Consider the following 16300-nt stretch of genomic DNA (forward strand, 5'->3'; position numbering starts at 1 on the left):
GCAGCTGCCGAAGCCAGTCAATAACGTCACTCGGAGGCTTCGAAGATAATGCGGAGCCAATCAGAGGCGGCCCCAAATCCCCCTGCGGGGTGAGAATGTTGACAGATCTGCGATCCTGCCCGCCGATTGGCTGACAACTGTAGCAACACTCCAGAAGCCGAAGCGTAGCAACAGCACGTGATGGCCCGGCCCCCTCGCTCGGTGAGTGGCCGCCTGCGCTTATGCAAAGCAGGCGGTGGTGGCTGATTGGGCGCGGGAGCCGCATGCAAATGAGGCCAGGCGCTGCGGCCAATGAGTGGAGAGGGGCGTGGCCTTCCCGGGGCAAGGTTCGGTGGGGAACAGGGACGGTGACAGGCTGGGTTGAACGTCCCAGTGGGGAGCGGGTGGCCTGCTGGTGGGAGAAGGACGGAGCGTTTGCTGGGGGAGCGACTTCAGCGGAAGAGCATCCAGCCGATCCCCTCGCGAGGAAAACAAATGACATCATGCTGGAATGACACTGCCCCCCCTTCCGACGCGGCACATGCGCTGCTGCAACATCCCATGCAAGGCTCATCAGAAAACAGGAGGCGAACTCACTGAACGCCTGCAGGCACCTTTGGAGAGGTGGGGGGAACCTCCTCACTTGCACAGGCAATGATGTGGTCAGGGGACAGAAGACACCACATATATGGTGTAGGGGGTGGAATGCAGAGCAGCCGGAATCGAAACACAAGCATTAGAACCCAAGGCTGGGCAAGTCTACACAGAAGTAAGCCCCATTATAGTCAGAGGCTTACTCCCAGGAAAGCGTGGCTAGGATTGCAACCTTAGTCCTACTCAGAGCCCAACCCTATGCTACTCCCAGGAAAGCATGGATAGGATTGCAACCTTAGTCCTATTAAGACCCCAATCCTATGCATGCCTACTCAGAAGTAAGCCCCATTAGAGTCAATGAAGCTTCCTTCCAGGAAAGTGTGGATAGGATTGCAGCCTTAATCCTACTAAGAGCCCAACCCTATGCTACTCAGAAGTAAGCCCCATTATAGTCAAAGGGGCTTACTCCCTGGTAAGTGTGGGTAGGATGGCAGTCTAAACTAAAACAATCACATGTGACATTATAAAATTAAAAATGCATTCCTAGGGCTTGTTAGTTATTATCTCCAGTGCCTTTATATACGTTGATTAGGGCACTGGAAATTAGTTGATTTTTTTTTAATGAAGTAAGCAGTTGGACAGAAGTGGTGCCTGCATGCTTTTCCATGCATGAACAATGTACTTTCCCCCATTTTCTAACAAGAATTGAAAATTTGGGGAAGGAGCATGAAATAGGAGGGGCTGGGGGTACAATGGCAACCTCCCTGCAAAGCACTATAGCAAATTTTAAACTCTTGGTGGGCTATCCAACACTTGGTACATTTTAAGGAAATTTAGTGGAGTGTTTTTACAGCAATTATAATTTTGATGACATTGAAGACATTCAGATATATGATAAAGAATTTTTAAAAATTCAGTGAATTTAGTAAAGATTCCGTGAACCCAGAGGTAACTGACCAAAACATGCAAGGTATGTAGTTATCTGTGTGTCAGCTCCACCAGCAGCACAATCCAGGTAGCCAATTTAGAGCAGGGGGATACTACTCCACTGTCTTAAATCACTTGATAGGATTGGTCTCTGAGTGTGTCAGGCTGCAGTCTTAAATATGCCACTTAAATTCTGCCACTGACGTTGCCCACCTTTGCCAATAAGCCAGGGTCCAATGGCAAAGCTTATGGGTCATGTAGGGCAGCAACAGATGCTCAGGGGAAAACTATTAGAGCTCTTCAATGCGTGTGAGCGCTCATACTCATGCCCAACCCTGGCAATGCCCCATCTACAAATCCCATCCTTCAAATATGGATACAGTATTTGTAAAGTACAGGAAGCATAAAATTATCAACAACTCCTGCCCCATACTAATTACAGAGTATGACTCTACTTGCTATTGCAATGCCCCATCTATCAGCTAATGGACTCAATTGAAAGGTAATTTCATATTTTGAATGAGAAAAATGAAAGCAATCTTCAGAATTTTGTAGCACCCTGTATGTTTTGGACCAGGGGTGCCCAAACCCCAGCCCTGGGGCCACTTGCGGCCCTGGAGGACTCCTAATTTGGCCCTCAGGGTGCCCCCATCTACCAATGAGCCTCTAGCCCTCCGGAGACTTGCTGGAGCCCGCGCTGGCCTGATGCAACTGCTCTCAGCGTGACAGCCAACTGTTCGACCTCTTGCTTGAGCTGTGGGATGCGGGCTTGCTGTTTCACATCTGTGATGCAGCGGCAAAGGAAAGGCTGGCCTTGCTTTGCACAAGCCTTTTATAGGCCTTGAGCTATTGCAAGCCTTCATTCATTAATAAAGTTCTATCTCTAATATATTCATTTATGTAAATTTATTCAAATTTTGAATGTAAATTAATTATTTTCCCCCCCGGCCCCCGACACAGTGTCAGAGAGATGATGTGGCCCTCCTGCCAATAAGTTTGGACACCCCAGCTTTGGACTATGAGTTTTCCAGTATTTCCCCACATACAAAGCAACATTTGGAATTGACCAGCAAACTCCACCAAACCTGGATTTAGAGCATTGGTTCCCAAACCCATGGTCCAGAGACCACAGGTAGTCTGCAAGACCCTGAGAAGTGGTCCACGAGGTCTCAGGGGAAAAAAATCTCTTCTGATTACTTCCAGCATCTCTCTGAACAAGTGAACCCCATAGTGGAGAATGGATCACCTGCAGCTGGCAGCAAACCACAAATCTTATCATAATAAATCTCTAATAAATCTTTTCTAATTACAGGCAATTACAGGTGGGTTCAGTACCTGCAGATTTCTTCACCTGCAGGTTGCAGGCCAACCTGGAGCCTCCAGAGATGAGGGGAGCTGTGCTCCTCTCACCTCCGGAGGCTCTTCGGAAGCTTGCAGAGGCTGTGTGCCATCCGCCTGTGTACCATTCTATGCTTGACATTAATTTGAGACTTACCATTACTCAAAAATTGGTATAGGATAGGAGAATTATGACTAATTCATTTGATAAGAAGTCAAACGTTACTGCACAGACCAATAAAGGAAACAAGAACACAGCAGGTAGAAGTTGGAAGTTCTTGCATTTTAATTATTAGAAGACTGACAACTGTCTTCCTGCAGGCAAATGTGTATTAGTATTGATTGTGCTTTCCATTAAAACATATAAGTTATTTAAGAAATTAAAATATTTGACATTCTTAACTATTATATTTATGGATATTTATTCTGTATTGCAGCATATACAAAATTAAACCAGCTTTCATAAATAATATTCAGGTTTAATCAGGTTTTTTTCCCCTCTAAAACAACTTTTTGTATATCTTCATTTCACAGTTAAGTTTCCTGTATTTTGTTCTCATCCCTATGAAGAAATAATAAATATATATTTTATAAGAATAAATCTTCAACAAACATTACAATGTAAAGCCTGAGATTTAAACTTGAATAAGTATCATTGCTTTGTAACCTTCCCATTTAACACTGCCAATCTGCTCAGCTAAAATGTGAACTGAGATACTGCATTTCATTTTAAAGAGTGTCTTAGGAACAGAATTCATGACAAATGAAAAAGGGACAGTATACTTACTTAAGCATAGCTTGTCCACAAATAAAAGGAATGTACACAGTTCAGATAAAACCTGCTGCAGTATACTTAAAAAATAATTGTATGAACATTTATTCCCTGATATAGTTAATTCATACAGGATATAAACCATATACCAAAGAGAAAATCTGGTAAAGAAATAGACAGGTGTTATTTTAAAGTAAGGATCCTTGGCAAACAAAACAGCTATTTCTTTTGGTATCATACTCAATAACACATTGTCACAGCTTCAACAGCTATACTTGTGCAAGGAACCCCAGTGCTGGCTTGTCCACCTTACCTAAACCAGTATGTGACCATCCCTTGATAAACATGGCCTCCCAGTTCTGGTAAATGGAGTGAGTCAGATTGTAGGTGGATCATTGAACAGTCCTTTTATATCTATATATAAAAAACTATATTCACACTGACTCTTAGACACACAGCAGAAGTTTTGCATGTACCAGAACAACGTTCTGCACATGCAAACCTGCAAATTATCCCAATGCATGTAGAAGCAAAGGGCAGATCCAGCTATTTTCTTTCAATGCATTTAGGTCATACTGGAGGCAGCTCTGTGTGACTAAACCGACTGACATGGGGGAGTCACACCATGCAATACAATGTCCATCACCCTAGCACAGTGGGTAAAATACGCACATTGACATACATCCCTTGATGTAAATGAGAATTATGTTAATTGTTTTATAGTTTTATTTCAGAGTAATTGGAGTACAAATTATCCTTTTTTACACACAGACAAAAATACTCTGATCAACATCTCCATCTTTGAAGTTGATACACTTTGGGTAGGGCTGCCAGCATTAAAGATGGAGAATTTAAAAAACTATAGCTCTGTTGCTCTGATTCACTAAAATCTTATGTCAAATTAAAGGTGAATAAACCCTTATTTACAGTACATGTCCATAGAATGCCATCTTGAACTTTTTATCTAGAAATGCAAAAGAACTGAAGAAGTGGGCATAAGGTGGTTTCTAGCTTGTTTCCCCCCCTCCCACTGTATATAGTAGGAAGATACAGGAACATAAACCCCCTTTACTAACTTGTATGAAGAATACAATTCAAGTGAACTGGTCCTATAACCAAGTCTCAAGATTGTAGGAAAGGAGAGTTAGGTGCACAATCCTGGGGCTGGGAGCCCATTCTTGGGCTGCAATTAATTTGTAAATTATATTTGAGAATATTTATGGAAACCCATTAATGTATGAAACATGCAAGAAAGTTCAAGAAACTCCTGCTGGATATCCTAGAGAAGTTTCACCATTTGTACAGCATCTAAAGCTAGCATGTCTGGAGGATTCATGCACATGATGTACAGAGGATACTACCATAGCAAACCAGTAAGTTGTCTTTTTGACAAGGAGCATATCAAAAAGGTTATGACATGGAACATACCAATATGACATGCATATACTGAACCCTCACTCTGCACTGACCAAGTGAAATGGAACAATGCCACCAGGGCTGGGTTTAAGTCCATTACACTAATTGGGTCCTGTCCCTAAACGCACCCCCCCCCCCGTGCTAGGGTAATCTAGTCTTGTATGCATTCATATGAATATGTGCTTAGATCCATTTGATCCATTAACTGATATGCACACATTTTGATTGCTTTCTATTCTACCATAGAAATATAAAATCTATAATAAATTTTATTTATATCTTTAAGATTCTACAGATGTTGGCTGCGAGCTTGGGGCCTTGCAAAACAATGTTTCCAATTGGGTCCCACAGCTCCTACGGCCAGTCCTGTGTGCCACACCCATTGTCAAATTCAAAGCGCAATCCTATGCATGTCTACTCAGAAGTAAGTCATATTGATTTCAATTGGACTTACTCCCAGGTAAGTCTGTATAGGAATGATGCTTTGATCAACCATTGTCAAGACTTTTGCCATTAAACCAATGAACCGAAAGACAGTAAACTAACACAGATGGTTCTAATGTCTGATCTGGACACAGAGGTTTCTTAGTTGTAAAAGTCACCTAATGGACAGTTTTGGACTCTTACAGCTTCTGCATCTCATTAGAGAAAACAGTTCAAAATAGCAACTTAAGGACAGATAGTGTTTATTTACCTTTAATTTGACACAGCATTTAGTTAACCAGAACATCAGAGATGTGTATTTCTAAGTTCATGTAACACAGAGTAAAAAACAAATATGGCATCCCAAAATGGCTGTCTTTCCCCACTTTGATTTTGGTAGGCTTTGATATGTTGATCAGGATATCTTTCTGAGTATAGGCGTGCCTCCCGTACCTGCTGGGGTTCAGTTCTGGAACCCCCTGAGGTTAAGTGAAACAGTGGATACGGGTGAATGCTGCTCTCCACCCTCTGGAGCCAAAGGAAGCTCCACTCCCCTTGCCTTCGTAGGGACATCTGAGCCCAGCAGAGGCCACACACGTCCATCCACAGCCTCTGAACCTTAGAATGAAGTCACTTTCGGTTTTCTCATAAAACCCTGAGGACATCCCCAGGCCTCCTTATGCCTTATAAGGCATTAAAAATATAACTTCTGGTTTTATGAAAAAAATAGAAGTGACTTTTTGTTCTAAGGCTCAGACTGAGCCCAGAAGAGACCATGGACTCACGTGTGTGGCATCTGCTGGGCTCAGAGGACCCTCCGGAGGCGAGGGGAGCAGAGTTGTGTATCTGCAGATACGAGGCCCCTCTGTGTGTGTGTGTGTGTGGTACCAATTTTGTAGTTTGAGGTTTACTGATTTTTCCTATAAAATAGCTGGCTTGAATGCTTTTTCTCTCATATCTGAGGTCACTTTGCTCAGGTTTTTGTTGCATTAAAGGTCCTTCTGTAACGTTTTGTTTTGTAAATATTGCTGTATTGATAGAATTGCCAGGTTTTTTACAGGCTCTACACCTGTGCTTGTAACAGGAGCCTCAACACAAACACAAACTAAGCTACTGAAGCTTTTCCTATCCATTTATGTCCATCCCTGGAAAAGATTCACTAATTACACTTTTGCATTGCAGGCTGTTAGCAAAGGCACAGTAAAAGATCAGCAAATGTACCCCTTGGGGATGGGAAGTATATTGTACAGTATTTAATTTAAAGTATACCCATTTGCTCATGGAAATATATTAGTTTAGTAAAAACTAATTTACTAATTTCAATAAAATTCTGTTTTGTCATTATTCTACCCAGTGTCTTGTGATCTCAGTTGAATTGAATCCCTACTGAAGTGAAATTGAATCCCTACTGAAATCCCTTAGTTGAATCCCTATTGAAGTAGTCATTTACTGCTAAGATATTTTCCTCTCAATTATTTTGGCTTAGCCTTAGCCTGTTAATAGCCTTTTATGTGTGTTTTGAAATCTTTTTTAAAAAGTACATATAAGTACGTGTATTAACTTCAGTGAATTATGTTCTCTCATGTGATCTGTATATAAAAAGCTAAAGCCTCCCACTTGTGATTAAATATTTTAGCACATGTTGTCTGTTTTATTTTTCCTTTGGATAGCTATGTTTAAAGAGTTCTGTGCAACTTTTAAAAAAAGGAGTTTTACAGTGCAATATTATACAAATGTACTCAGAAGTAAGTCCTATTGTGTTCAATGGGGCTTATTTCCAGGAAAGTATGCTTAGGATTGCAGCCTTCATTGTCCCAAGACAATGAAAAAGACAATAATAAAAATGTATTATTGAGTCAAAGGGTTTTATACACCATCAAACTTGTTACAAATTATATCATCTGTACCATTAATATGGTTCTCAGCTTCCTAAATGTGGTAGTAAGAATGGAACATTATAATCAGATATGGAAATTGTTAACCAAACCAACAGTGCAATCTTATCCACGTCAACTTAGAAGTCCCATTGTCTTCAATGGGGCTTGGAATTGTGCACCGGACTGCAGCCCAAGATATCTAAGCTTCATATTGCCATCAATTGTTTGATAGCTTAGTGTCAAGGCATGCTTATGCAAAGTCTGAAAAACTACATTTTTGAAATGGAAAAATTAATTTAATTGAAATATTGATACAGGTCTGGCTTGTCCAGCATTTGAATATTAGTTGGGCCAAGAAGAGATACCTAACAAAGGGCACAATCCTAACCAGGTCTACTCAGAAGTAAGTCCTATTTTGTTCAATAGGGCTTACGCTCAGGAAAGTGCGGTTAGGATTGCAGCCTTATTCGTATGTTAGCATTAGCATTCAGATGATATCGAATTATTGCTAAGAAAATAAAATTTCAGTCTACAACTTCCCCCCCAAATCAGCAAGTATGTAGATTTTTGAACACAGAGTAGGAAAGCCAAATATCAGTAGTAAGAATATGCATTCTAAGTAGGGTTGCCCTGGTAACCACCTTTAACAGTACCAATGCATTGCTTATATATCACTTACTGCCTGGATCCCATTGCTCATTCTCCTCTCCTGCCTGCTGAAACAAGTAGATTTTCCATTGTATAGCAAGGTGTACAAGGGCAGGAAGTGGAGTGCAAGAAATGTCCTCCACTGCATTAGTACTGTTAAAGATAAATTCTAACTCCTGCATACCTACAAATATGACTTGTGGAAAAATAAAAATAAAAACTTTAAATATTGTAAATGGTTGCCCAGATTAATACAGCTATTCTAACCTTTAAAATTTCTGTCCAAATGTAAAATGGTCCATGTTGGTTACCACCTTATTAAGCACTTGCTCACTGATGCAGACTTTATTCTTATCGGATCAGCTGGATAGCCATTTTACTTATCAAGGGACAAGTGCTTTTAGACAGCAAATGTATTTTTAAATTTCTTTATTTAAAGCATGTTAACCCCACTTTTCGGTCAGTAAGGCTCCAGATTAGCTTACATAAAATGGATAAAAATAACCATTAAAACAATAGTTTTTTCCTCGCCTTGATGATTTCTTGTTTCTTCTTCTCCTCACAGGGCAGTTGGTGGTCCTAATGGCTTCCGGGAAGGAGGAGCCCAGTTTCAGTTGGAGAAGTAGCAGCAGGTGGAGATAGGAATGGTGACATTGTCTGGCTGACGGCAACTTCTCCTCCTCCTCTTCCTTCACTTTGCAGGACAATTGGTAGTAATACTGGTCTCTGTGAGGGGAGGGGACGCCAAATATAAGTTTTGTAGTCATTGTAGCAGCTTGGATTGATTTGATGAGGTTTGAGTGTATATTTATGGACCAAGAATAAAATTTGCATTACCAGCATTAATAACTAGCATTTGGGATGAGCCATGCCATCACTGACCATGTGCCAGGGAGCACAACCGGCGCCAACTGGTACAACTGACACATTAAAGTAACTGACACATCAAACTAAACATTGTCCAATTCTGGGAGACCTGCTACTCCATATTGCTTGTAAGTTTTGCACATGTGCTGGCAGCATAGCTGAAAGGAGTGCCACCCTTCCAGGGCCACAACCCCGCTCCTCCCCCGAATGTGACAAGAGCTGTGCTCCAATCACACCTGGAGGGTGTACTGAGGCACAGGGAGGAAGAACACAGCCTACTCAGTCTTCAGAACACCCCCTGGACACAATCAGAGTGGGTGTAGGGTGAGCAAGAGGCAGCCTTCTCACCCTTCAAGAGGCCTTCAAGAGGGTGAGCAAGAGCTGGTAGGAGTTGCATTGCTGAACCCCGGAAGAATGCCACCCAGGGTTCTGTGACCACTCTGACTCCCCTATCAACTACACTGCCAATATATGCCTGTAATGCTGTTTTAAAAATGGACTTCTGGAATATAGTTTGTGCCACAAACTCTTTACATTTCATATTTAGCAGTTTAATAAAATGCAGAAGAAACATGTCAAAGTCTTCATCTCCCCAGTGTAGTCAGTCTCTTCCCCTTTCTACTTTACTCTTGGCCTAAGTAAAGTACAGTCCCTACTGAAATGAAGGACATTGAGGTGACAGTGTTACCTTCATTTGCTGAATATGTCAGACATCCCATTTGTCACTATAGAAAGGAGTAACGTGGAACATGTAGCAGTGGGTGCAGACACGAACAGGCTTCATCTGTCCATAGCGAGGTAAAGGAGCAGAATGAGAAGAACAACGAGAACAAAAGATCTGAAAGATATAGCAAAAATGTATCTGAGATGTTTGTTTTCTACATATGCAGACCACATTTTTCCTAAATCTGCTGCAATGGGACATAGGGCGCAATCTTAACCCCTTATGTCAGTGCTTTCCAGCACTGGTACAGCAGTGCCAATGGGATGTGTGCTGCACCCTGCAGTTGGGTATCACTCATGGAGGCCTCCTCAAAGTAAGGGAATGTTTGTTCCCTTACCTCAGAGCTCCATTGCCCGTAAGTCAGTGCTGGAAAGCACTGACATAAGGGGTTAGGATTTCGTCCACAATAATTCTCCAGTGCATTTCAACACTGAAAAACGCAACCCTGCAGAAAACATTTCATGCATGTAGTCACTATTTGTTCATGCAGAGCAAGGGTGACCAAACCCCGGCCCTGGGGCCACTTGCGGCCCTTGAGGACTCCCAAAGCGGCCCTCAGGGAGCCCCCAGTCTCCAATGAGCCTCTGGCCCTCCGTAGGCTTGCTGGAGCCCGCACTGGTCTCACGCAACTGCTCTCAGCATGAGGGCAACTGTTTGACCTCTCACAGGAGCTGTGGGATGAGAGCTCCCTCCACTGCTTGCTGTTTCACATCTGTGATGCAGTAGTGGCAGCAAAGGAACAGCCAGCCTTGCTTTGTGCAATGCCTTTTATAGGCCTTGAGCTATTGCAAGGCCTTCATTCAGTCATATAAGTTCATCTTTAATATATTCATTTGTGTAAACTTATGTAAATTTATTCAAATTTTAAATGTAAATAAATTCTTCCCCCCCCCCCCCGGCCTCCAACACAGTGTCAGATAGATGATGTGGCACTCCTGCCAAAAACTTTGGACACCCCTGATGCAGAGGGAGCAGAGAGGAATACCCATTAATTCACTTTGGATAACTGAGGCACTGGGCTTTTTTTTTTCCTCCTTACCATTTATCTTTTGTGCATAGGACTCAGACTCAGGGAGTATGCAGTGCCTGGATTTGTTATTTTCCATACAATCCCCATTATCTTCAAGGCTGCACATGTCTTTAAGGAAATGACCATTATATTCACATATAGCTGAACTTCCTTGATTTTTTATAATTTCACAAATGTTTTGGGAGCTTAACACTTTAGTCTTAAGCACACTTACATGGGAATAAATCCCTGTCACATGGAGTTGAGAATATACTGCATTAAGTTGTCTGAGGGCCCAGTCCTATCCAACTTTCCAGCATTGATGCAGCTGTGCCAACAGGGTGTGTGCTTTATCCTGTGGTAGGGGGGCAGTCAGGGAGGCCTCCTCAAGGTAAGGAAACATTTGTTCCCTTACCTCAGGGCTGCATTGTAGCTGCATGAGCGCTGGCAAGCTGGATAGGACTGGGCCCTCAGTTGTTTAATTCTGTAATAAGTCCATGCTGGCATTGGCCAGAGGTATTCCTGTTTCCAAGGAGCCAGGCTGCATGGCCAATATTACCAAAACACTGACAAGGCATCTTAGATGTGCATTGGCCAGCTAAGACTAGCTAGAACTTGCCCTTGTCTATTGTTCTACCTTCCTGGATCACAATTTGCCCTAAGGGAATTCATGGCTACAGGAAAACTTAGCTGCTGTAAATTATCTTCACCTGAAACTAGTAAAAGCTTTGCTGATCAAATTCCTTGTTGTACCTCTCAGTTACATGGAGATAGGAAGGCAACTGAACTTCTAATCCCAAGTACACTAAGGACTTAATCCTAACCACTTTCCAGTGCTGAAACAGTTGCAGTGCAGACCCAAGGTAGGAAAGCAAACATTGAGAAGGCCTCTGTGACTGCCCTCCACCACCGCAAGATGCAGCACATACCCCATTGGCATGACTGCATCAGTCCTAGAAACTTGGATAGGATTGGACCGCAAGAACCTTTGCCTAACAACATCAAGAGTTTAAAATGACAAGGTTTTCAGCAAAATGCTACCCTTTTCAGCCAGCAGTTCATCAAAGTTGTATTTAAATGTTTACCTTTCCACAGCTCCTACAGTGGTGCTTTCTACGAATTACTGTAAAAGGTGCCTTGCATGCAGTACAGTAGCTACAGACTTCATCAGGCACCCAATCAGGAGGATCTGTCAAAAAAAAAGTATTAATAATAATCTGCATAATAAACTAAACAGAAATACATTACTTATGAGAAACTGCTTGAGGTGGAGGGCGGAGCTAACTTTCAGCGAAGTTGCAGTGAACTTTGGGGGTTCCCAAAGAGACTGCAAAATAGATATGTTTTCATGTGCCTAAACAACTAAGGCACGCTTCGGTGCCAGGAAGACGGTACGAAGAGCTGAGAGCTTGAACGGGGAGGGGGTCCTTAGAAACAGGCAATTTCAAGGATTTCTCTCTGTTTTGCTCTGTGCTGAAGCATATCTATCCCGGGTGCCATCTTTGAGAAGCTCGGAGAGCTGAAAACCCGTCCTCCCACGGCCTAGATACAACAACATCGCAGCGAAAAAAGCTATTAAGAGTGAGTGAACTTGGCTTGTTAAAAAGTTTTACTGAGAACTGTAAGTAAGAAGTCTGGAGGAGGAGGAGATAATTCAAGATTATTCACGCTGGCCATTAGCCACCCAGGGGGGGAATAGGTGAATTGGTATTTCCCCTGCTGGAGTAAGTACAAGATTATATATTTTTTTAATGGTATGTACCGAAGAGAAATAAATAAGTAATCTTCAACGAAGGAAATAAAGTCTACCTTCATTTTCCCAGCAAAAAGCCTTTATTTAAGCCTGGACACTGCTGGTTTCGGTTTCAGTTTCTCAGCAAGCGGCTTGAATTTTTTTTTTCTTCTTTTGGTCATTTAAAGGCATATTGATTTAATTTGATTGTAGATTTGATTGACTTTTTTTGGATATAAAAATTTGGAAAGTAGCCCTGGATACAAAATTAGAAAGTAGCCCTGCAGGAAGTGGCTCGAGTTGGTGTTGATAAAAATGGCTTTTGAAAATCTAAAAGATGATCATGAAAGCCAGGCTTTGTTGGTGGATTTTCTGATGGATTTTAGAAGAGAAATGGAGCAACAAGTCAGAGAACTCTCTGAACAAATTGGGCAAATAAGCTCCTCCCTTGTAAACTCGCAGGAACAGATTATAAACAATAGAGAAGAAAAAAGAATGGATCAGATGTCAGGTGAAGTTAAAGAAGTGGAGTATTTTGAAATGGGACACGAGATGGAAGAAGCAATTGTCATAATAACTGGGAATCTTAAGGAAGAAAAAAGACGAAATGTTCAGAGAGCAAGCTGTCTCAAGAAGAGGAAGAATTTATGGATTGAATTCAAGAATAACAGAATGAAAAAGAAGAAAGAAAAACAGAGGGGGGGACTTAAGAAGAAAAAGAAGAAAAAGAAGAAGTGGAAGAACCAGTAGGAGGACTAAGAGGGAACACCATTAAGATAGAGTACAAAGTAAACAATAAGAAGGGCGAAATGGTTGAATAATAAATAGAATTTTTTTTTTTAATATATTAAATTAAAATAGATGCAAATGAAAATTTGAAATATAAATATTGTGGAAATTAAGTGGTATTAAGATAAATATTTTATTAATTAGATTAAACTAAAGTGGATGAAAAGGGAATTTGGAATATAAGTATCGTGAAAATTAAAGTGGTAAATATATGAAATAAATTAGATGGAACTGCAATTTTGGAATATAAGTATTGTGTAAAATATAGTGGTATTAAGACAAATAAAAGGGTTATTTTATAAAAAAGAAGGTAAATAAAATAAATTATAGATGTCAATTTATTTTGGAGAAAATATTAAACCTGTATTTTGGGTTAATAAATATGTGGTGGATAAGCGAAGTATAATATTATTGTAATTGGAGATATTTGTTTTTAGATGTGATATTAGAAATTAAGAATCAGATAAGAGATTGTATTTTAGAGGTTAGTTTAGTGGTAAGAAGAGTCTATAAGTAAAAATTTGAAGCCTTTTTTGATTAGATAGTTATGGAAAATGATGTATAACATGCTATAAGAGATATTGAAGGAGGTAATACCATGGTAATCGGAGACTTCTTTTTTAGATGTCATATTAGAAATTAAGAATCAGATAAGAAAGATTTTATTTTAGAGACTAGTTTAGTGGTAAGAAGAGTGTATAAGTAAAAGTTTGAAGTGTTTTTTTTTATGATGGGATAGATAAGGTTAGAGGAAAAATATGGAGTGTTAAAGTATTAACCAGTTGGGTTAAAGAATATGATAATTTTTGTACTGATTATTAATTTCATTTGGATTACTGTTTGTTGTAATCGATGGCCACCATCCTCGTGTGTAACCTATGTAGTCCTAGCCCTAAGTCGATCCAATTTTCCTTACCTGTATCTGTAATAAATAAATAAAGCATTATATATATATATATAAAAAAAGAGAAACTGCTTGGGCATGCTGCAGGAGAGTAGAATGGCAGATTTATAAACTAGTGACCACATATTATCCTGGACAATACTTGTAGAGACATTTGAGTGCCTCTTCTATTTTTAAGGTAAGGTGCAAAAACAGTATTCCATCATTATAAGCCCTTATCAAGGTTTAGCTTTCATAACATTGAAACCATCTATCCAACCAAGCTGATATTTGGCACCAAAGAACTCTGCCTTCCATCTCACATCACTGTCAGCTTTATTTTCTCTCCTCTTCTTGTGCCAACACAACCCATAGTGACACTGTCTGCTCTTTCCTGCACCTGATAAAAACACCTTTTGAAATTGTGCTGGTTCCTAGAAGTAGTCTTATCAAGATGTAGTCTTATCAAGATGGTGCCAAGAGGGGACGAAGTACACCCAGAACCTCTTGTTCTCTGGAGAGTGAGACAGCAAGGTAGATGGAGCAGTGGTGGTGATTATAGGGAGATAAAAAGGAAGAGTTGAAGCTGTTTGGCTTTAACCTTTACAGCTGCGGTTTTCAAACTCACAGGGGGTTTGAATCCCACAGTAAGTCTTTGCAGGGGCGAGGGGGAGGCAGCGGAGCGATCCCCAGGATTGCGCCACTCAGGGGAGCTACAGGGGCTTGGTGCACTTGCCCAAGCCCCCTGGAACCCCCTGGGGGTGCAGGGAGCCCTGCGCGACCTTTGGCAGGGTTCCCCGGATCAGGGAAGGTGACAGCGGAGCGATTGTGCCCCTCTCCGCTAAACCGGAAGTGGTGCGTGATCGCTCCACATTCCCTTTTGACCGGGCTGCAGGGACTGGGGTGCACTGTCTAGTCCCTGCAGCAGCCATCCCTGGCTGCAGGGAGCTGGGCGTGAGCGTGTGCAGGGCTCCTCGGATCAGGGAAAGTGAGAGTGGGGCAATCGCGCTCGCCTCGGAAGGAGAGAGCAGTGGTGGTGCTCACCTCGGAAGGAGAGAGAAGGATTGATGGACTGTTATCCTGCTGGCCCCCCCTCTCATTAAGGAGGCTGTTGTTTAAGGACTGTTCAGTTTTTAAAACTGATTTTAAAGGGATGCATTTTTCCCCTTAGGGATCAGCACATTCTATCTCATTTGCAGGGGCCATTCGTGTTGAGTCAAATCCGTGTATATAAAATCTGTATATAAATAGGCTGGACCTGTATATTACATATTGGGAATCTGGAATCCAAAAGCCTGCAGTTTATAAAAGACAGAATGTAGGAAGAGTTACTTTGAAAGTTATGTACCCTCACTAGTTCCTCACAAGCTCATGGCCTTGTTATTTGTTTGGTTGTAATAAAGAGAGAGGGGTGTGTGTGTGTGTCCGTCCATCCTCCAACATAAAAGCCTGCTTTCAATACATACCAAAACCATCTTGGATATTTTACATTTCTAAAATTAATTTTAATCAATGGCTTTTGTACAACACATAATATATTCATTAGTTTTATCATTGTTAGGTACCTTCAAAATCCCCATCCCTGGCTTTTCCTGCAAGTTCTGAAGATGACATGGTTTCCTGACATAATGCACAGTCTTCTAGAGCTGCATTCCTTAAACGGGGATTGACTGAAAATTGCAATAAAAACTTTTACACTTTTATTAACATTTTCACATTACTTTTATAGCCTATAGTGCATTAGAGTGCTTTATGGTATTAATAACTATAAAAGTATCTCTACAGAACCAGAGAGTCATACTAAGTACTTGGTGGGACATTACTTATGTAGTAGTTAAGATAAAAAAGGACATGGTTACAGTATCTTCATTAATCTTGCACAAAACCACAAGAAAAATATTCCCTAGAAGTTCCATCAAACATTCTTTTTTGAATTTTTTAAATATAAGGTTTCACTTGATTTTAATTTATAGTAACTTTTACAACCCTAAATAAACCTATCCTACATAAAGGGAGAATGAAGTAGCAGACATGCCTCCATTGCGCCCCAGGTTGCAGGTCTGCGACATGCTGCCCTCTTGCATTACGCCACCCCCATGGAATACACACTGAGGCTCATGAAGCCTTGCATGGCACAGAGCCCAGCTTCAAAAGCCTCCTGAAGCTTCTTGTGCCGTTTTAAACAATACTTCTGGTTTCCTGACAAAACTGAAAGTATTGCTGAAGATTGTGCAAATAGCCTCAGAAGGCTTTTCATGTGCTGCCAAGCACCATGTGGGGCTTTGCCTGTTTGCAGAATGGTTCCAATGGGCAGGTGGGGTG

The 16300-nt window shown here is 41.2% G+C and overlaps 1 protein-coding gene and 1 long non-coding RNA gene across 2 annotated transcripts in view; one reads left to right on the forward strand and one right to left on the reverse strand.

The window, feature by feature from the left end:
- The first annotated feature begins 340 nt into the window (after positions 1 to 340).
- On the forward strand, positions 341 to 12430 carry LOC136644624 (uncharacterized). The gene is made up of 3 exons (XR_010794103.1): positions 341 to 603; positions 8540 to 8684; positions 12054 to 12430. It is a non-coding gene; the product is annotated as an uncharacterized lncRNA (long non-coding RNA).
- ZFYVE28 (zinc finger FYVE-type containing 28) overlaps positions 3180 to 16300 on the reverse strand; it is a 42965-nt gene continuing 29844 nt past the window's right edge. The window contains exons 11-14 of the mRNA XM_066620644.1: positions 15544 to 15648; positions 11660 to 11763; positions 9530 to 9679; positions 3180 to 8700 (exon numbers count right to left, since the gene is read on the reverse strand). Coding sequence (XP_066476741.1) covers positions 9548 to 9679; positions 11660 to 11763; positions 15544 to 15648 — 341 coding nt within the window. The 3' untranslated portion in view covers positions 3180 to 8700; positions 9530 to 9547. The remainder of the gene's footprint in view (positions 8701 to 9529; positions 9680 to 11659; positions 11764 to 15543; positions 15649 to 16300) is intronic.

Source organism: Tiliqua scincoides, chromosome 3 (assembly GCF_035046505.1).
Source record: "Tiliqua scincoides isolate rTilSci1 chromosome 3, rTilSci1.hap2, whole genome shotgun sequence".
Lineage (NCBI taxonomy): Eukaryota > Metazoa > Chordata > Lepidosauria > Squamata > Scincidae > Tiliqua > Tiliqua scincoides.